Source organism: Marmota monax, unplaced genomic scaffold, assembly GCF_021218885.2.
Source record: "Marmota monax isolate L192 unplaced genomic scaffold, Marmota_monax_Labrador192_F-V1.1 WCK01_AAM20220418_F8-fsc00002, whole genome shotgun sequence".
NCBI lineage: Eukaryota > Metazoa > Chordata > Mammalia > Rodentia > Sciuridae > Marmota > Marmota monax.
Window position 1 is genome coordinate 40,018,966 of NW_026693571.1, and position 22,052 is coordinate 40,041,017.

General features: G+C 32.7%; 1 protein-coding gene across 5 annotated transcripts in view; it reads left to right on the plus strand.

Annotated features, from left to right (window-relative positions):
* The window catches only part of Lrba (LPS responsive beige-like anchor protein), a 728,436-nt gene that overhangs the window by 198,556 nt on the left and 507,828 nt on the right, over positions 1 to 22,052 (plus strand). For 3 of the 5 annotated variants that reach the window (XM_046459031.1, XM_046459030.2, XM_046459034.2), the window contains exons 29-31: positions 2,421 to 2,580; positions 5,191 to 5,641; positions 13,610 to 13,743. In XM_046459031.1, the coding sequence (XP_046314987.1) occupies positions 2,421 to 2,580; positions 5,191 to 5,641; positions 13,610 to 13,743 (745 nt within the window). The remainder of the gene's footprint in view (positions 1 to 2,420; positions 2,581 to 5,190; positions 5,642 to 13,609; positions 13,744 to 22,052) is intronic. The other 2 variants (XM_046459033.2, XM_046459036.2) reach the window with 1 other exon arrangement.

A 22,052-nucleotide genomic window follows, 5' to 3' on the forward strand; every position in this document is an offset into this window, starting at 1 on the left:
TCAGTGCTTACTTACTAAATATTTGTGAATTTGCATAGTACTGAATATTCCATGTCCATCATCCTATTATGTAATTCTCATAATAATCATATGAGTAGGATTGCCACATGAGGTTAAATTTTTGCTTAAGATCATTCAATAAGTAAGAGGTTGAAATGAGTTAAGGACCTAGGGAATTTGATGGGGTAAGTAAGGATTTAAACAGGTATATACAATTCATAACTGATTAAGAAGTTAAGACCCAGTAAATAATTTGCTTACATTTTTCTAGGCCACATATTTGTAATTAATTAATTTATTTTAATTAGGTATATATGACAGCAGAATGAATTTTTATTCATTGTATAAAATTGCAGCACAACTTTACATTTCTATGGTTGTACATGATGTAGCGTCGTATCATATGTACAGTCATACATTTACCTAGCTAGGGTAATATGTCCATCTCATTCCACCATTTTTCTTGCCCGCACACACCCTTTCTACCCTCTCTCCTGTTTGCCCAACATGCCTCCATTTTTCCCATGCCTCTGGATCAGCATCCACTTATGAGAGAGAACATTTGGCCTTTGTTTTTTTGGAATTGGCTTACTTTGCTTAGTGTGATATTCTCCAACTCCATCCTGCAAATGCCATAATTTTATTCTCTTTTAATTCTGAGTAATATTCCATTATGTATATATACCAGAGTTTCTTTACCTATTAATCTACTGAATGGCATCTAAAAATGTTCAACATCTGTAGTAATTAGAGAAATGCAAATCAAAGCTACTCTAAAATTTTATCTCACACCAGTCAGAATGGCAGTTATCAAGAATACTGACAACATAAATGGTGGCAAGGATGTGGGGCAAAAGGCACACTCATAAATTGCTGGTGGAACTGCAAATTGGTGCAACCAATCTGGAAAGCAGTATACAGATTCCTTAGACAACTTGGAATGGAACCACCATTTGACCCACTCCTCGGTCTATGTCCAAAGGACTTAAGATCAGCATACTACAGCTGTATAGCCACATCAGTGTTTGTAGCAGCTCAATTCATAATAGCTAAAGTGTGGAAGCAATCTAGGTGTCCACATTTTTTAGTGGCAATTTTAGCAGCACTTATGGCAGCATTGTATGGTAGAGAAATATAGGCATAACTTCAGAAAAAGAATGTTATTTAAAAAAGAAAAATGTTTTCTTTTCCACCAAGACTAAGAAGTTGTTACACATGGACCTACAAAGTACCATAGATTTTGTCAGATTACAAATGTGACTCACATTGCTTCAAGCATTTAAGGGAGAACCTGATATCTAATTTTTTTTCCTGAAATTGATTATGTATAAAAGTTTTTGCAGCAGTTAATAAGTTTTAATCAAATTTGTGCCAATAATTTGTATCTATCTATTAGAAAACAAAACTTGTGGCCTTGTATATGCTAGGCAAGCACTCTACCATTGAGCCACATCCCCAGCCCTCTGTTTTCCTATTCTAAACTTACTACTGGAGGTGCCTTTATTTTTTAGGATTTAATAGAAAAATTTGAAATTTTTTGTTTAAAATAATTAAGTTCAAGCCTATTTTGAAACATTACTAGAACAGTGGTGTACGTAGGGTCCTCTTGAAGATGGAGAATTGGATTAGATACAGAAGTTGTTGATAAACAGAGGTGGGTGATCAATAGAGCTAGAATCAATCCTGGCCTCTTTTAGAGGTCAGTCTAGTTTGTTCTTTTACTTTTTTTTTTTTTTTAGTTGTAGTTGGACACAATACCTTTATTTTTATTTGTTTTTATTTTTATGTGGTGCTGAGGATTGAACCCAGTGCCTCGCACGCGCTAGGCGAGTGCTCTACTGCTGAGCCACAACCTCAGCCCCTAGTTTGTCCTTTTTCTGTGGCGACATTATGTTTTCAGTGCTGGGCACGTGGATGTCTGTACCACTCAAAATACTTTCAAGAATTCTTTTGGCATCCTGTTTTGTATCTGATAACCTCACTTTTTTTTTTTTCTCTGTGAGTGAATCTTTTAGTGCAGCTTGTACTTGCCTGTTTTACATATTTAAATATTTAAATATTGAGTAAAAGTAAAAATATTAATTATCCTTGTAGTTATAATTACTACTTGATTTATCTCATAAAGTATGCTATGACATATCTCTTCAGATTGAGTTACTTAAGTTTTAAAGGTGAGACTGGTTTTGTCCTTGTTTACAAAGTATAAAAGCTCTCACTTAAAGGCATAGTTCCAAAAGTCTGCCTAATCCTTTCTCAGGTAAGTTTATTAATATACTTATCACACAAAAAATAATAATATATTGTTCTCTATGATATTACAAGGTATGTGAGCATGTTTATATTTAAATATTGTGATGTGAAATGAAATCAAAACATATTATATAATAGTGTCATGAAAAACTACCTTTACTTTTTCCCAGGAGGATAGCAAACAAGCTCAATTCTTAGCTCTGGCTGTTGTATATTTCATCTCTGTCCTTATGGTCTCAAAGTATAGAGACATTTTGGAACCCCAAAATGAAAGGTGTAACCAGTCATTTAAGGAAACTGGTAGTGAAAATGGGAATTCATCACTCCCTGGTAAGTTTCCATATTTTATTCCCTGGTAACAAAGTTCAAGTGGAACTTTACCTAGTTAAAATATTGATTTAAGAATTAAATCCATTTATGTATAAAATGAGAGCCTACATTTCTTTTTTATTAATAGATAAGTAAATATTTAAAATTTTTAAGTATCATAATTAATTGCAATTGGAAGATAATATTTTGTTTTTAAATGCGCCATCTAATTAAAAGGTAAGTGGCTAAATGTTATTCTTTACAAATAGTTAAAATTTGTTAAGGACTAATTCAGATTCTTTTATAAGACTAACAAGATGGATTTAATGAATAATGTGAATAATTAGAGTTTTGAAAATAGCTGTCAGTGAAATAAGTATGATTAGATAAGTAGCCATTACTAGTTGTAGAACAAGATACCACCCTAAAGGAAATATTTTATTTATTCAACATATACTCATTCTGTACCTCCTGTGTACTTGAGTATATTAATGAACAAAATAGGAAAAAAAAATCTTTGCCTTCATGCATCTTATTTTCTAATGGGAGGAGATAAAAATATATATGGGGGCTGGGGTTGTGGCTCAACGGTAGAGTGCTTGCCTTGCACGTGCAGAGCCCTGGGTTCCATCCTCAGCACCACATAAAAATAAACAAAATAGAGGTATTGTGTGCAACTACAACTAAAAATAAAATAAATGTATGTACTAAATAAATTATATAGTATTTTAGAAGATTGTAAGAATGCTAAAAATAAAAAAAAGAAAAGGAATAAGATAAAAGTATCTGGAGTAACTAAGAAAGATAATGTGTAGATTTTTCCTCTATGGGGGAGGAGGAATCATTGGAGGATTTTGAGTATAGCAGTTAAAATTTTCAGGCTTTTAAAAGTAATGCTTTGGATTCTGCATTGAGGATAACCACTAAAGGGCAAGAAAAAAAAATCAGTATTTTTGGCTGTTTACTGCTATGTAACACATTACCTTGGATCCTAGTGGCTTAAAACTTATACTACCTTAGTCTTGTCTTCATAATCCTGAGCATTAGATTTGGGTAGGACACAGTGGGGAGGTTCATCCCTGTTCCATATGATGTTTGCTGGGACTGGAAAGTCTAAGATGGCTTCTCTATTCATCTATTTAGTGTCAGACAACTCCAATAGTTAGAGCTGGCTGACTGAAGCCACTGAGCTACAGCTGTATCTGGGGCCTCACACTGTTCACTTAATTCCTTGTTTTCATCCATCAGTTTGGAAGGCCTTTCTATTTCTGTTTGGTCTTTCCACATGTTCTTTCCAATAGGATAAATCATAAATCAACAGGGATTCTGGGACTACTAACACTGCCAGACCTTCTTCAAACTTTGGCCCAGAACTGACCCAGTGCTACTTCTGTCACATTCTGTTGGCTAGAGTAAGTAAGGCCCTGCCTAGATTTAAGGACTTCTCAAGATGGGGAATACCAGAAAGCATGGGGCAGTAGGATCATTATAGTAATTGCCTTCTGTAATCAGTGAGGATAGTACGGTAATCCAGGCAAGAGATTATGGTGGGTTGAACTGAACTGTAATGGTATCCAGGCAAGAGATTATGGTGGGTTGAACTGAACTGTAATGGTAGTTGTGGAGATGATGAGAAGTAATCAGAGTGTGGATATATTTTGGTGACAGATGAAACAGAATTTTAAACCATTAGATTTGTGTTACGTGAAAGATAAAAAATATTTAAGTGTGTTTACTAGGTATAGTTGTGTAGACTAAAGATGAAACAGATTTTCAGGGAAAGATAAGAAATTCTATTTTCAGCATGTTGAGCTGAGATGTCTTTTGATATAGAAGTTGTGGAATAAGCAGTTACTATATAATACTCTGAATTTTTTTTTTAATGTGTGTGTGTTGGTAGTAAGATATAGAGGTATGAGTGGATGTTGAGAGAGGATGAGATCACTAAGGGAATATAAGTAGATAGGGAAGAGTACCAAGAACTTAGGATCAATGAACTGAGCCCTAAGTTCCTCCAACCTAATATGTGTTAGGGAGAAAAAATAAGTGAACAGTGTTAAGAAGGACGAACTAGAGAGTCGTAGAAGGACAACCAAAAGAGTATAGCATCTTGGAAGACAAATGTAAAAAGCATTATCTAATTAGAGCAATCAGATACTTGTTTTGACAAATGAGAACCAACCACTGGATTTAGTAAGATCTAACCTTTGGCGATTTTCATAAAAGCATTTTTGTTGGAATGGTTGGAAACCTGACTGGAGGGATAACAATTTATTTAGTACATACGTATTTTACCACAGTGGAAACCACCCATGAGTTAGAGGTTTTTATTTTATCCCAAGGATTTTGGACTTTTTCTTAAATATCAATGGCTTTCAATTTTGTGTTGCTACTCATTGGTATGTCATGATCATTTTGGAGGAGTTTGGCATGTATTTTGTTATCCCATCTGTTGTGATTATAGGTGCATTCATTGAGAATATTTCATGCATTTTATAATTAGTTTTTGCTTTATAGAATGTGACATATTTTATAACTTAAAATAACAGATGGCTATTGGCACTGAATATGCCTTTTTAAAAGTAGTTCTAATTTTATAAATTTGTTCTTTTTCTCCTGTTTCTGGGTAAGATGTAGAAAACACACCTGCAGCACTTAGCCCTTTAACTCCATCGTCCGTTGAAGAATCAGTGGAAAGCACATCATCTGCTCGAAGGAGAGACTCAGGCATTGGGGAGGAAACAGCTGCTGGTTTAGGAAGCAATGTGTATGTAACTCCTTCAACAGCACCTCTGGGTGTTAGTGCAGGCCCAGATGCAATCAGCGAGGTGCTATGCACTCTTTCGTTAGAAGTCAATAAATCTCAAGAGACCAAAAATGATGGAGGAAATGAATTGGATAACAAAGCGACACCCTCAGTTCCTATTTCAAAAAATGTCAATGTGAAGGACATTCTTCGAAGCTTGGTTAACATACCAGCAGATGGAGTCACAGTGGATCCTGCCCTTCTGCCACCAGCCTGCCTTGGTGCTCTTGGTGATCTGTCTGTTGAACAACCTGTGCAGTTCAGATCTTTTGACAGGTACTGTAAATAGTCTTTTGTTTTGATATGCTTACATTTATAAATTTTAAAAGGTAAACAGGAATTCAATTTAAATTTGCTAATTTTTTTAGCTTTAACATTAGCAGGGACGTTTTGATCTGTTTTATAAAAATTTTAAGGATATTTTTGTTTGTACAGCATTTCAAATTTTTGTTTATTTACATACCAGTAAGATTATTAGTTGTGTGTAAAATAATTTTTTGGGGGGGGGCCAAGGGATTGTAACTTACAAATGACTACCCATCACTCCTTTGCTGTCAGTACTAACCAGCTTGGCGGGGCCCGTGGATTGGCACTAAGTATTTGAGATATATGTTACACTTAAGTGTTACATTCCCTGTATATACATATAATACTAACAAATCAATAAAATGGAAATGTGACAAAACTGGACAAATGATAGGTATAGGCAGTTTACATAAGGAGAAATACTGGAGCTGGGGATGTAGGTCAGTGGTTTGCCTAGTATGTGCAAGGCTCTAGATTTAATCTCCCAGCACTGGAGAGAATTTACATTTTTACATATTTACATTACTAATATAGAAGGAAATGCATATTAAAATAACCACAAAATAATTTTCCTCATTTTAGATGAGAAGAGATTTTTAAAATGATACCTATTACTAATGAAGGTATGAAGAAACATTTAAAAAATATTTTTAGATGTTGATGGACCTTTATTTTATTCATTTATTTATGTGCGGTGCTGAGGATTGAACCCAGTGCTTCATGCATGCTAGGCAAGTGCTCTACCACTGAACCACAACCCCAGCTCCATTTCTGTTTTTGAGAGGGTGTATTGCTATAATTTATTGGAGGGCAACTAGGCAGTGTTAATTAAAAATTAAAATATGAAAGTTCTGAAAGCTTATTCAGAAGAAATATACAACTATAAAATTTTTCTGAAAGAGGAATTTTATAATTAAACTGATACTTTTGAGCTTTTTCTCTATGGAAATCTTATTCTAAATGCATTAAATAGATAATTACTGTTTTTAACCCTTCGTACACATGAAGAAACAGAAACATAAGAAGTTAAGGAAGTAGCTTGCAGTTTTTATAATAGTTAATGGAAGAACTAATACTTGAACTTAGGCAGTCTGACCATGTTCTTGAGGTGCTCAATGCAGCATTACTTGTAATAGTGAATATAGTTGCTGACCTATGAAAGATTGGTTTCATGTGTTATTTTATGCAATAATTAATACAGGTTGTATATCCTAATTAGGAAATCCAAAATGCTTTAAAATCCAAACCTGTTTGAGCACCAATTTACTACAAGTGGAAGATTCTACATTTGTCCTCATGTGATGGATCAGAATCACAGTATGGGTGCACTAAAATATTTTTAAACATTGCCGTCTGGCTATGTATAAGATACACAGGAAACACAAGTGAAGTGTTTTTAGACTTGGGTACTATCTTACACTATCTCATTAAATAAATATAAATATTCAAAAGTCCAAAATATGAAATTTGAATCAATTTTAAACCCAAGCATTTTGGATAAGGAATACTCAATCTGAACTATGTGGCCATTAAAAAGAAAAAGAGAATACTATGTATTGAAGTGAAATGTTATCAAAGGTATTTTTTTTTAAATAGAGAGAGAGATAGACAGAGAGAATTTTTAATATTTATTTATTTATTTATTTTTTAGTTTTTGACAGACACAACATCTTTGTTTGTATGTGGTGCTGAGGATCGAACCCGGGCCACACGCATGCCAGGCGAGCGCACTACCGCTTGAGCCACATCCCCAGCCCAAAGATATATTCTTTTAAACATTTATTTTTTAGTTGTAGTTGGACACAATACCTTTATTTTATTTGTTTATTTTTATGTGGTGCTGAGGATCGAACCCAGTGCCTCACATGTGCTAGGCGAGCACTCTACTTTTGAGCCACAACCCAGCCCCCAAAGATATATTTTTAAATGAAAGAATCAGTGTACAAAAATTGGGGGCTTATGATTTTTTTAAAAAAGATATATTTATATATGCCTCATAAAGTACATATGGAAAATTTGACATGCCAAATTTATCATTGCTTTTATTTTAAATGGTGTTGAAATTAATTTCTATGCCTTCCTGATGCTTTAAGTGAAATTTTGAACTCATTTAGGAAACCATGTTTAGGAATACATTTCAAGGGGTTTTACTAAAACAAAACGAGAGAAAGTATTTTGGTTACCGCATTTTCCAGGATGCTGTATGGAACTTAATGTATATCTGGTATGCATTTAAAATACTGTCTGATGGGGAGCATACTGCTGTTTTATCCCTTCCTTTTCTTAGCAAGAGACACCTTTTGAAACACTTTCATGCAGCCATTGGTCAGTGGAATATCTTTGGGAATTTCAAAGCATCCCTCTGATCATGTATTTATCTCAGGAATGCTGTGTCAGAAATCACAACTCTCCTCATATCTTAAGAATTATCAACTTCCAAGCAATAGCTGGAAAGTTTAGAGTAACAGCTTCATGAGTGAAACCTTGCTGAAAGGCTGCCAGTTTGTGGGCCCTTGTGAAAGGAAAGGTGTTTGTGTTATTCCCATGCCAAAATTCTTGCTCTTATCTAATTTGAAGATCCTCTCTAGAGATTAGTGCATGCCAGGGATTTATCTTGATAAAGTTCAAGGGCTGGTCTGGCTTTTCAACTGGATCCTTAGGGACTAAAGTGCTGGACTAAAATGCTCTTTTCTCCTTTAGTGGACTATTTGCATGTTTAATAAAATAGCATTTATGTGAAGGTTTGTGGTATTTAAGGCTGACATAATTCAGAAATGGGACTTCTGATCCTTAGTTATCTAGAACATACTGTTGCTACTTGTCTGCTGTTAATTGGTAAAAGAAACTTTTAAAGGTTCAGGTTTAAAAAATCAGCAGTATTTTTACTTGTAGTGTGAAGTGTCTTAGGAATACCTTCTTTTCATCTGTACAGTGGGGATAATAATATATAGCACTAACTTTCCAGGTTGTCATAAACATAAATGAAATAATTTGTGTGTGTTCCTAGCACAGTGCTCACGAACATTAAGTATTTATTAAAGTTACTGAAGAAAAACACTTAAGTGAAATTTTATCCTTTTATATGTAATTTTAAATTAATAGTTTGGAAAACCAGTTTCCTTAACTAGTTATATGTTTTCCACAGTCTTTATGACAAAAAATTGTAAGTACTTTTTGTTAAAATTGGTGGCGTTATTAAAACTTCAGATACTTATTTGTTTCTCAAACATAAAAAAAGGATTTCAGTTTGTCTGTTCAATAGAAATTTGAAGGCTAGGGGTATAGCTCAGAGGTAGAGTGCCTACTTAACATGAATAAGGCCCTAGGTTCACCCAGCATCAAAAGCCCCCAAACCAACAAACTTAACTGGGTGCCATTTTGCATGCTCATAATCCCAACTACTTGGGTGGCTGCAGATCACGCCAGCCTTGGCAATTTAGCGAAACCCTGTCTCAAAAGTTTTACTAAAAGGATTTATAAAAACAGCTGAGGATGTAACTCAGTAGTAGAGTGCCCCTGGGCTCCATCCTCAGTACAAAAACCCAACCCCAAAGCCCAAAGCCCAAACCCAACCCAACCCAACCAACCCAACCCAAACAAACCAAACCACTTTTAAACTTTAGCTTAAGAATGGTACTGAAAATATTCCTACCACTATGCCTGATAGGCTCTCAAGATTTGGTGTAATGCATATTGCATTTTCTTTGTGTTTTTAAAACATTTTATCAAAAGATAATTTAATGGTACTACATGCATAATGTTATATTTTGATGATATTTGTTACCAATGCTTATAGATGATTATAATACAGAATTATGTTTAAATGTTAGTATAATTACTATGATGGTTGGAAAATTTTGTGACCATGGTAGAACCTTTTAAAAAATATTTAAAACATCTTTTTAGTTGTAGATGGACATAATACCTTTATTTTATTCATTTATTTTTATGTGGTGTTTGTAGATGGACATAATACCTTTATTTTATTCATTTATTTTTATGTGGTGTTGAGAATCAAACTCAGTGCCTCACATGTGCTAGGTGAGAGCTCTATAACTGGGCCACAACCCTAGCCTCATAGTAAAAGCTTTCTGATTGTACACTTTGAGTAAATTGTATGGTAGGTAAATTATATCTCAATAGTTAACTTATTTAAAAAGTCAGTATGACTTGAGGGAAGGAGGCAAGGGAAGGGGAATGAAATTGAATACATTATGTACATATATAAATATCATAATGAAGAACTCACTATTATGTATAACTATGATCTACTAATAAAAGCAAAACATTTGAAAAGGTTGGTATGAGGAAATAGTTCAAATCAGAGGCTCTGGTTTTAGACAAATGTAGATTTGTAGACAGTTCAACTTATTTTGGCAAGTTACTTTACCTTATTGAGCTTTACTTTTTAAGTTTTAAAAATGAAAGTAATAGATGCCTTAGTATCATTTTGAGAATTATAATCCCTGGCATATTGTTTGTCTTAAATTATAATCATTATTATCAATTTCAGCTTTATATTGCATGATAGGATTTTGTTGGAGCATAGTAAATAATAAATTATGAACTATGACTTGGTAGGCCTGGGGAGAGCAAGGTTTTGAAAAGTGAGAAGGAAATTTGGGGGCAAGTAGGAAAAAAGCAAGGCATCTTTGCAAAGGAATGATACCTACCATGGGAAGAAGCTGTGGAATGATACAGCATGCTTAGTAAACATCAGAGCATTGGTGCTCAAATGTTTGAGTAATGCTGGGTTAAATACAAATGCATTTAGGATGCCATACTTCAGTTGTATTATTCCTAATAATGTGTACAAGATATTGGACAATATTTTCTGAACTGAATAAAATAATAGGTATTTTTGTCTAGCTGCATTGGCACATATCTTTAATCCTAGCCATTCTGGAGGCTGAGGCAGGTAGGAGGATTGCCAGTTTGAGGTAGGCCTCAGCAACTCAGTGAGACACACACACACACACACACACACTCTCTCTCTCTCTCTCTCTCTCACTCTCTCTCTCTCTCTCTCTCTAAAAAAAGGGGGGGGGAGGGGACTGGGGATGTAGCTTAGTGGTCGAGTACACTTGCATTAAATATCTAATATATAAAAAAAGTTATTTTCCATGACTAGAAGTGTTATTAATAGAAGTAGGCTAACAGATCAGAAATGAAGTTGTCAGGTCTTTTAGTTTGTTTAATTAACCATCTCTGACAAATAGGAATTTGTTCATATTATGAAACATCTGTAGGAAACTTTTATGTGTTTTCAAATATTTTGTATGAAAATGGTCTGATATACAGAGATGTCGAAAGAATTGAACAGTGACCACACACAGATCCATCATTGCAGTTCCATGATCAGCTCTAGCTGTGCATGCTTTGGCATGTAACTTTCCATATATTCATCCATCAATCTTATTTTTTGGATGCATTTGCAAGTGAGTTTCAGACATGTGTTTACTCTTAAACACTGAGTGTGTTAAAATATCTATTTAGAGATCAATGTACTTTTTTTAAAAATTAATTTTTAGTTGCAGTTGGACACAAATATTTTATTTATTTATGTTTATGTGGTGCTGGCCCATGCTAGGCCAGCACTCTACCACTGAGCCACAACAGCTCTCGGTATATGTTTTTAAGGTAAAATTTACATATGATGAAGGCTTCCCCTTTGAATCCAGAGACTGTCATGCCCTAGGCAAACACTGAGCCACATCCCCCAGCCTGAAAGCCACAGACAAATTTATATACTTGTATAACACAAAACACTCATCATGGTATCATCAGTCCTAAAAATTCCCCTTTCCCAAATAACCCTTCCCTGTCCCCAGAGGCTACTATTATTTGACATTTTTCCTATTATAGATCACTTTTGTCTGTTCTAGAACTTCTTGTAAACGAATCATAAAGTATGTGTTCTTTAGTATGAGGCTTCCTTCATTCAGCATAATGCTTTTGATTCTTCTATGTTGCTATATTTATCAGTAGTATGTATCATTTTATTTTTGAGTAGTATATCACCATCTTAAAAATTTGTTTTCCTGCTTAAAGAACATTTGGGCTATATCCATTTTTTGGCTATTATGAATAAAGCATTTCTGCACATGATTGTATGTTTCTGTGGATTTGGGTTTTCTTGGGAGTGAAATTGTTGGGCTGCTGGGGAGGTATAATGTCCAAAATTTTAATTACAGTAAAAGCAACTTCAGTATTCTGAATATTTTCTGTTGTGTCTATCAGTACCTATATGCTGTATGAGTAGTAAATTAGATTGTGATTGTTCTGTCTTTTGTGAAGAAAAGTGAAAGTGAATTCTTCATATTTCTTTTTTTCTTCTCCAAAATAATGGGTTTGTAAATTTATGTCTAGAGAAGGAATAAACATTTTTTTGGAATGTACCACCATCACACATATATACAGAGGAGCACGTGCGTGTGTGCATACACACATGCCCCGAGGTCATATCTGCTCCCCCTTAAGTCAATAATCTTCATCTGATATAAGCTGCTGTGATTTAAACACACCATTTTGGATAGGGGGCTCAGGTGGCTGTTGCTTCTATTTTTTAGTGTATAGTTAACATTGGCAGTCACCCTTATAATGATGTGACACCAGCTACCCCCAAGTACATTGAATAAGCCATGCCTAGCACAAGAGAAGTTGATTTAATTGGCAACACTGTTTGCCCTCACATGATAGTCACTGAAGTAAAACGGAACCTATTTTGCTTTGTGTTATCTCTTTTTGAAATAACAGCAAAATGTATTTTTAAAATACCAAAATTACATAATTTCTACTTTTGAATGCATTCATTGGGATCAAGAACTTAACTTTGTTTATAAACTGAGTACTTTAAAGCTATTAAGGGAATACTTGCAGCTTGCAGTTATAGTATTGTCAACAAAAGATGTGATTAAATAAATTGAATGTTGAAGACTTTAGGCTTATGGTTAACACCAGGTAATTAAAAGTAAGCACTGCTGTGGGAGTGCATTATATATCAGCTGTCCTTTTTACCTCATTAACTAGGTTTTTGCATGTTTATGGAGCTAACTTCAATTAAAAATGCTTTTTAAGTTATGTCTAACAAGGTCTTTTACTTACTCTTTTCCTATAAAGTATTACACTTTAATTGAAATTGGTATATCATAAATATCTGTGTTTGAATACTACGCAAGATGAACAACTTCGATTATTTGATATTTTTCCATTTAGTTTTTTTTTTACTTGTGCACTGTTTTTCAATAGAACATTATCAAAAGACATATTAAACCCCCAAGTCTTTGGGTTTAAAAACGTGAGTTATATACATGTTAGGAATTCTTTATAACATTGCTAAGGTTTTATGATTTCAAGTTAGCAGGCTTTGAAATTCTTAGAGAAACATTTTGAGTTTTCAGATTTTATTCGCAGGTTTAAGAAAAAGTTAATTTTCTACTTAAGTGCCAAAATTCCTTTTTAAAATATATTTTTGGTTATATTTTATGTATTAGATAATTAAAGATGATCCTAAATTTAAAAAATCCTGTATAGTAACTTTGTTAAAGTGCATTCTTGTATTTCCATAGATATTGTCTAAGTTCTAAAAAAATATTGAAAACAGATAAATATGAAGGTAAATATGAAAAACAGATAAATATGAAGCAATGAAGAAAGTTCATATTGGGAGAATAGTCTATATTGTACTACTAGAAAGTAGAAATGGGGGCCTGGGGTTGTGGCTCAGTGGTAGAGTGCTTGCTTAGCACATGCAGGTGCTGGGTTTGATCCTGGGCACCACATAAAAATCAAATAAAGGTATTGTGTCCAACTACAACTAAAACAAAATATTAAAAAAATAGAAATAGGAAATAAAATTATAAAAAGCTAGTTTTCTGATTTTTATTTTGTAATTCACATAATTAACTCAAGTGATTTGTATTTTTATGTTTATTACAGAAGTGTCATCATTGCAACAAAAAAATCAGCAGCCTTACCTTCCACACTTACTCCAAATGTATCTGCCCATGCTGTCAGTGTGGTTTCTTCAGTAGATTCAGCTCAAGCTTCAGATGTGGGAGGAGAGTCTCCAGGTAGGTTAGCTATCAATGATTTCAACAAAAAAGTTTTTAGATCCCATTTTAGTAAAACTTAGGATTTTTCATAAAATTGTTTGTTAGGTACATTAGAAACAGTTATTATACTGTTGATTGTTTACTAGTTTTCTCATTTAATTTGAGTAAAATCAAACAAATTACATAAAATATTTCAGCGTTTTCTCTACTCAAACCTAAGAGTGTATAATGGATTAGAGATGTGGCTGGTTAGGTGAATGGGTGAATGTATGCATAATTGATAGTTTTATAAAAATACTTTTTTTCTTCTTATTTTTCCAGCACTCGAGAAGATATATGTAGATGATGTTGTTTAAATAAGAAAGTTTGGTAACGTGTAGCTCTTAAGAATCTGGGTGATTGTCGAATGTTTATGGACTATCTACTGTGGTTTTTTTCTGCATATTATTCTGAATTAGAGTCTCAGAAAAGGAGAGCTGCTCTGAAGAATGGCATCATTCTAGTATGAGTCATACTGGTTCAAAAAAATTGATAGCAACCAATTTTATTTTTGCCCTTCTACTATATTCCCTCTGGTATAAAATCATAAAAATACATGAGTACAAGAACTTAAATTCTTATGTATTAACTGGTAGCTTAGTGGTGATACCAGGAAAACTTAAAGTTAACATCATGTTAGGAAAATGGATGTAATTTTATGTCAGTAGTATTTTTCTCTTGTTTTATAAAAAAATTAATAACAAAATAACCTTGAAAGGATTCATATTGTGACTCTACGGTAAGGTTTATGAAAAATAAAGGAATTTTGAAGGAATACCATAGTGGATTATAAGATATGAAATAATGTTTTTACTTGTTTTGGGACATTTTAGATAAGGTTTTGCCTTCTATATGCTGTTCTATTTTATTTGGCAAACTAGTATGTCTTAGAGAGTTTGGTTCAAACTTGATGTTGCCTACTAGTGAGTAGTCAGGGTCTTTTTTCACACTTTCTATATACTATAGTCATGTATCTCCAAAATGAATACTATGATTATTTGTCTTCTCTAAGTTGTTTTCTCCCACTTTTGTTATTTTACTATATTAACAAAAGTATCTCTTCCTAGTTTTAAATGCAATTAATTTTTTACAAATTTTATAATGTTTAGTGGTAACACAAAATGTTCACGGTATTTATGTAAAAATATATGCAATACTTTGTTATTTAAACTTTTTATATATGGTCAAGATTCTATAAAATTACTTGATTATCTCTGTGCAATTGGACTTCTGACAATTTTGATTTTCAAAATTTACTATTTTTTTTCAGAATTACATCAGTAGTCATATTATTTTCATACTTAGGAGAAAATAGGTGTGTTAGCTTTCTGTTGTGAGAAAATACATGAGGTGACCATCTTAAAGGGAGAAATATATTTTGGTTCATAGTTTCAGAGGTTTCAGTTCATGGCTACTTGGCCCCAACACTTTGGGCCTCAGGGAGGATAGAACATTATGGTGGGGAGCAAAGCTATTCATCTCATGGTGACCCAGAAGCAAAAAGGGGTTAGGGATAGGATAGACACTTCAGGGGGCTGGGGTTGTAGCTCAGTGTTAGAGCACTTGCCTAGCACATGTGAGGCACTGTTATCAATCCTCAGCACCACATAAAATAAATAAATAAAGGTTAAAAAAAATAAAAAAGGTAGACCCTTCAGGGATATAGACCAAGTGACCTACTTCCTCCAAGTGGACCCCATTTTCAAGTTTCCACTACCTCCCAATAGTAACCAATAGGTGAGGAATAAATCTTCAACACATGAACCTTTAGGAGACTTTCCTGATCCATACATAGAATAGGTATAAAATAAATTTCCAAGTGGAAACTAAAAACTGTAGTAGAGATCAAACCCAGGGCTTTATATATTAGATAGCATTTTGTTGTGCCTTGGTTTTTTATGTTGTAATTTTTTTAAACTAGTGGATTATTTGTTAGATCACTATTAGGCTTACAGAAAAATTGGATGGAAAGTATAGAGTTTTCATATCCTCCTGCATCCCCCTCTTTCCAGAAACAGTTTGTCAATCTATTGTGTTTTAAGCATATGGATTCCTGCTTCTTTTTCTCATTGAAAATCCTTAACAAAAGTCAACTGTGGAGGTTGGGGCTCTAGCTCAATTGTAGAGTACCTGCCTCATACCTGAGAGGCACCGAGTTCGAGTTCATTCCTCAGCACCACATGAAAATAAACAAATAAAATAAAGGTATTCGTTCCATCTACAACTACAAAAAAAAATTTTTTTTAAAAAATCATCTGTGTTTTTACTAGACTAGTTCTTTATGAGAAAAATTGTATTAGTTACTGTTATATATGAAACAGTATATTTACCATCTTTTTTATTACATAGCAATGAATTCCTTACTCTCAGATTAAATGTATTAATTTGAGAAGTTCAAAATACACTGAGTATTTTCCTCTTATTTTGAATGTATTGCACTTAAATCAGTTTATTGATCTGAGTAAATAGGACCCTTTGATGACTTCTAAAATTTAAATTTAAATTAAAAAAATTTAATAAATTTAATTTAATAAAATTTAAATTCAAAATTTAATAAAATTTAAATTCAAAATTTAAATCACAGAGCTTCTAGAAAAGATAAGAAATAGAAAAAGCTGAGATATTTGGGTTAATTTGACACAAAACATCATTATATCTTTTTTTCTTAAGATTTTTTTCCCCAGTACATTTGTTATAGTGAAAACTGCATGCAGAATTATAAGATAATTTGCTATTTTGAAGACTATTATATTTATTGGCCAGAAACTACAAAATTCTGTATTATTGATATGGCCTATAATGTACTTTTCCCCCTATTACTTAAATTTTTTTGATAACTAAATTTTATTGAATATTTAAGAACATGCAAATTGCAATATATTATTTAGAAAGTAAGGCAGAAAGCAAAACTTTCAGAAAAGATTATTTTTATATGTATGAAAGAAAACTGTATTTTGGCTATGTTTTTTTTCTTTTTTCTTTTCTTTTTTTTTTTTTTTTCATTTTGCAGTACTAGGATTGAACCTAAGAGTTCTCTACCACTGAGCTACTATACCAACAGTACTTTTTATTTTTATTTTTTGTTTTGAGACAAGGTCTCACTAATATGGCCAGGCTGGCCTTGAACTTGCAATACTCCTACATCAGCTTCCCAAATAGCTGTGTTTACAGGTATGGGTCATTTTGGCCAGCTGTATTTCTAGATTTTTCTACATCTGACATATAATATCTTTCTACAATAAAAATTAAGATTAAAAGATATTTTTTAAAAGTGCTCCTTACTAGTTAAGATAGTTACTTCTCCAATATAAGCCACATAAGGCAGTTGAAATTTTAAGGTTCTGGCTCACTGCTGTCCATCATTTAATAATAATCCCTTTATGTTCTTAGGCTACAGATTTATTTTCTTTAAATGCTTCTATTATTATTATTGGACTTAAAATTAGACTCATTAGACAATATTCCTGGATTGTCACAGATAAGGGTCCTACACTTTTGTATACACTAACAGATTTCTTTAAACTCTTCTCTAAACATCACCTACAATTTGAATTGTCTTCCTCTTTAGTTTTTAATACCAATGTCATCTGTCTATATTTGCATTAAATAAATTATTGACTTTAATAGGAAAAAAGAACAGAAAATAGTGCAAAGGAGATTAATGAAATGTTATTAAAGTACATCTAATACACTTGGAAATTTAAAATGTTATGAACCGATAGACTTGGGACTATAAAGTAAACAAGAAGTCAGTAAAAATTTGCCAAGTAATTTTTTTTAATTCATAGAAAATCATACATATTGGTATTATACCCATTACTTAATTTTTGTATAATGTGGGATGTCACCTGTAAATTATTTGAGCTTATCTGAGCATCTTTACTAGGCTTTTCCCCAGGAAGATTTAGGTTTGGCATTGCAAAGGATTTTGTGGCCCCTCCCACACAATGTATTGCAAAATGCATGTGACCTTTGTTTTCCCTGGGGTAGGAAGACCACTCTCCTAGCTCTGGTGTTGGGCATAACCTATTGCAAACCGGACAGCCCACCTCCCACCTAAATTGGAGGAGAATATTTTATGGAAAACTTTTGATGTTCCCTCATATAAATAAAGCAAATGCAGGCTTTCACACACTCTTTTTTCCAGTGTGGAAGCTCACCCCTAAAGTCAAAGAGCCATCCCATCCTTGCTTTCTAAAATTACTTCCTGTGTCCTGTGGTTTCTTCATGCAGTTTTCTCTTTCTTAGCTTTATTCTGTAGCCAGCATGTTATATGACGAGGAAACCCAAATTTTATTGCCTGAGGGGGATGTGAGCAAGAGTATAATTTCTGGTAGTAGTATTTCTCAATGTTCTCAATTTTTTCCATGTTGACCTGGAATTTTTAAAAATGATTTTCTTTTCCTTATTAATCTCCCTTTTTAATTTATTTTTATAATTTGATGCTGGGGATAAATCCCAGACCTTACACATACTGAGCTATACTACTAGTCAACCTCTTATATTTTAAAATGGTTCATTTCTTTTCCAGTTATTTCAAATTTCTTTGTGATAATCTTTCTTTCTTTTCATTTATTTTGGTTTTCAAGACTGACTCTTTCCTTTTTTGTCTTTTTTACTATGTTCTTCTCACTATTATATGATTTCTCTATTTCATTTTATTACTTATATTCTGTTAATTAATGCCATGAAGATTAGTGCCTTGATAAGAAAAAACTAATCTTGTGTTTACAGCATCCTACTTCCTATTCCCCTGTGACACCACTTTATATACTTTTGTCTACCACATTTCCATTTGTACCTTATTAGAAATCTGTTAGTCTCTTTGTGTTAGTCAACTTTTGATCACCATTATAGATATTTAAGAAAAAACAAGTTAGAGGAGGAAAGAGGTTTCAGTCCCTGGTTAGCTGGCTCCATTGCTTGGCCTGAAAAGGCAGTACCTCACTGTTGCAGGACATGGCAGAGGAAAGCTGCTCAGGAAGAAGAGAGGGGGAGTGGGCAGGAAGGGAAGGACCAGTATAAGAAAATACTCTTCTAGGACAACCCTCCCTTACCTTCTTTCTCTGATCCTGTCTTCCCACCTACAATTTCTATTCCTTTTTATTAGTCCTAATTCAGCTATCAATAGGTTAATCCACTGATGAGATAAAAGTCCTCATGATCCAGTCGCTTCTTCAGAAGCCCTGTCTTTCAACTTTGCTACAGTGAGGACCACACCTTCAATACATGAGCTTTTGGGGGATATCTATATATTATAAATTAATTTTGCATTATATATTATAAATAATTTCTCTTTTTCTTGGTTCTAGCAGGATTTGGAAAAAATAATTAGAGGATGGTTTGATTGTGGTTATTGTATGGTGAGCAGGACCGTTTGTTGTTGTACATTTGAGTAAGTTAGGAATTAGTCTTTGGTCTTGGATTATTTTATTTATATGAAAGTGCAATTAATATTTGTTTCTATGGGCTTTACCCTTTATACCTCGCAACCACGATAGCTTTGAATTTTATAGTGAATGAGCAACAAAAAAAATGAACTGCTCAAATTCAGTAATAATGTTATAATGTTATTGGTTATTAAAAATTTACTTAAGATAATTTATTAGTATAAGTGGGAATTTCCTTTTGTTGATAGAAAACATAAAATGTGAGTTTCATAGCAGAAAGGTTTAAACTCTTTGAAAATTTTAACATAAAAATGGGATTTCTAAATTTTACAACTGAAAAGAAACTAAGACTGGGGAGATTGATTCCAGAAAAAGAATTAATGCTTGTCAACTTTATGTGAAATCAAAGTTTTTCTTATTGAAATATTATCTTTAAAATAATTTTATAATTTAGCTTAAAAATTGAGGATTTGTACATTTTCATTTTGTAACAGTATAGGTTACTAAATCTATAATTAGTATATATAATGTCTTCGGTATGCAGATTTCAAATTTCAGTTGGAATAGCATACCTTAATGTCTCTAATATTGTATCAGCAAAAAAGCATAATCAAATAGCAACATTGGGAAATCTCCCTTCAAGTAGGGTAAAAGAAATTTATCAGAGGACAAGCTGTACCCTTTGTGTATGCTTAAAAAAAAATAAAAGGAAAATAAACCCAGAATTTTAGTAAATACATAAAAATCTGGAAAAGTTGTGATCAAAGACTTAATTATCTAGAATGTTTTATGCTTATGTATATTAATTTGCCATTACTTTTTTTTTAATCAAATAAGCTATGGTGTTTTCCTACCATGCTGTAAAGCATTAATAATAAAGCTAAATTGAGTCTAACTCAGTAAAGGAACTAGGTGCACTATTCTTCAGTAATTTTATGCTGCGTTTTTGCTAATTTGCAAAACTTAGCTAGTTGACTACTTATTAAATATTGGATTCCATTCTGCTTGTCAGAACCATGCACATTATTAATTAGTAAGTTCTTTGATGTTAGGGAAAATATTTGAGTCATAATAATCTTTGACTTATCTTTTTCCATTCAATAAAAAAGTTTCATTTATTTATTGAGTTTTTACTGGTCATATATACAATTCCTTGTAGAATTAACTGATTCAAGAGATAGAGACACAGATACACACACACACACACACACACAAATATAGAGTACCAGTCTTTAGGGATTAAAAATTGGCATTTGTTTTAATGATTCTTTATTGCAAGGAACATTAGTTATTTAGACCCTCAGGGATCTTGAATAAACAATTGACTACTCCCTGGATAGATACTAGACAGATGATCTATTTGCATTTTCCTTTTTGTTCTTTTAAATGTCTGGAAAACTGTCAGTTTGAAGGAGTCAGTTTATCAGTGTATGGATAAGGAAAAGATAAGTCCGTATTCCTCCACATGTTGGAAGTGGCTTCTGCATTTGTATGTGTCACCACTTGTTAGGAATATTTAATGTTAAGTTAATATGAAACAAATTTTCCATAAGTGTATATTTTTATCTGAGTTGAAAAGATGTAGAGTGTATTCAGAAATTGTATTTTCTCTCTGGTAGGAATGAAGGATAATCTGGTGTGAAATTACTGATGTATTCATCTTATTCTTTCATGTGAATTTTTCCTTATAAGTCTTAATGGTTATTTTATCTATTGTTATTGACCAAATGCCTTATGACTTAAAAAGACCACTTTGTAAAAGTCTCTTTTTGCTATATTTTGTTTTTTTTAATATTCTGCTTTAAAAATGAAAATTGACTTTTTTTTCTAAAAAATATATTTTCTAAAAAAATATTTTTTGCTATTGTTTTAGTTAGAGCTAACAATATTCTTCCTTTTAAAATATTTTTAATATGTATTTCAACTTCTTTAAAGTATGGTCTGTTAGAATAGTAAAAGCTAATTTTGTTTTACAATTACTGCATAAAGCCTTGTACAAACATTTTCTTGGCGTTTATTACTTCCATCTCTACATTTAAGTAAATGGGTCCTTATGTGTTCCTTTTCATCAACTTCAGAAAAGTCCAGGAAGAACTATCAATACATTTTTAGAGAAAATGAGATATTTAAAATAAAGATATTGTCTTTAAAAATTATGATTAGATAAAAAAATAAAACTGAGAAATATTATTAGTCACTGATAATAGAAGTCATTAGTCTACCATTGTTCAAAGATCACATTACTGTGAAGATTCTAGAAAACTGCAAGTATAATAAGCTGTTGTGTTCCTGAAGTACTTGTATGAATGGAAGGATTGGACCTGGCTCTCAGAAGTGCCAAATTCCAAGGGGTGAAAAAATTTTCAGGTTTGCTTAGTTTTGCCCTCTTATTTGAAAGTCTGTTGTAAAAATGCAAAACCAAAAATATTTTTTGATGAAATAGGAGTTGATATGTGTACTTTAAATAATTGTAAGCTTGAAGAAACATGTGCTTCCATTTCAGTTTTAAATTAATTCTATATATTCTGACCACCAGGAACTTGCTTGGAGTTTTAATGTAATTATTATTAGCTCTCCATTAAGCCAGCATGGCAAAGATGAGGGGAATGTCAGCAATACAAAATTCCCAGTAAAAAGAAGAGTCAATTCTTGTTGAAGGGGAGGGACGTATGTTGAAGAAAAGAAAAATTTTACTTGAATTCATTTTTTATTAGGAATATACTTACTGTCAGATTTGGGTTTAGTAATTACCCAGAAGTTGATTGTGGAAGATTGTGGCATTTCCTGTGTGAATCTCCTAGAGGAGCCAAGCCTGGAGGATAAGAGACATAATTCAGAATTCTGGATCCTTATGTTTTTCTGACACTTGGTAATCAGAACTGATGATTAGTGATCAAG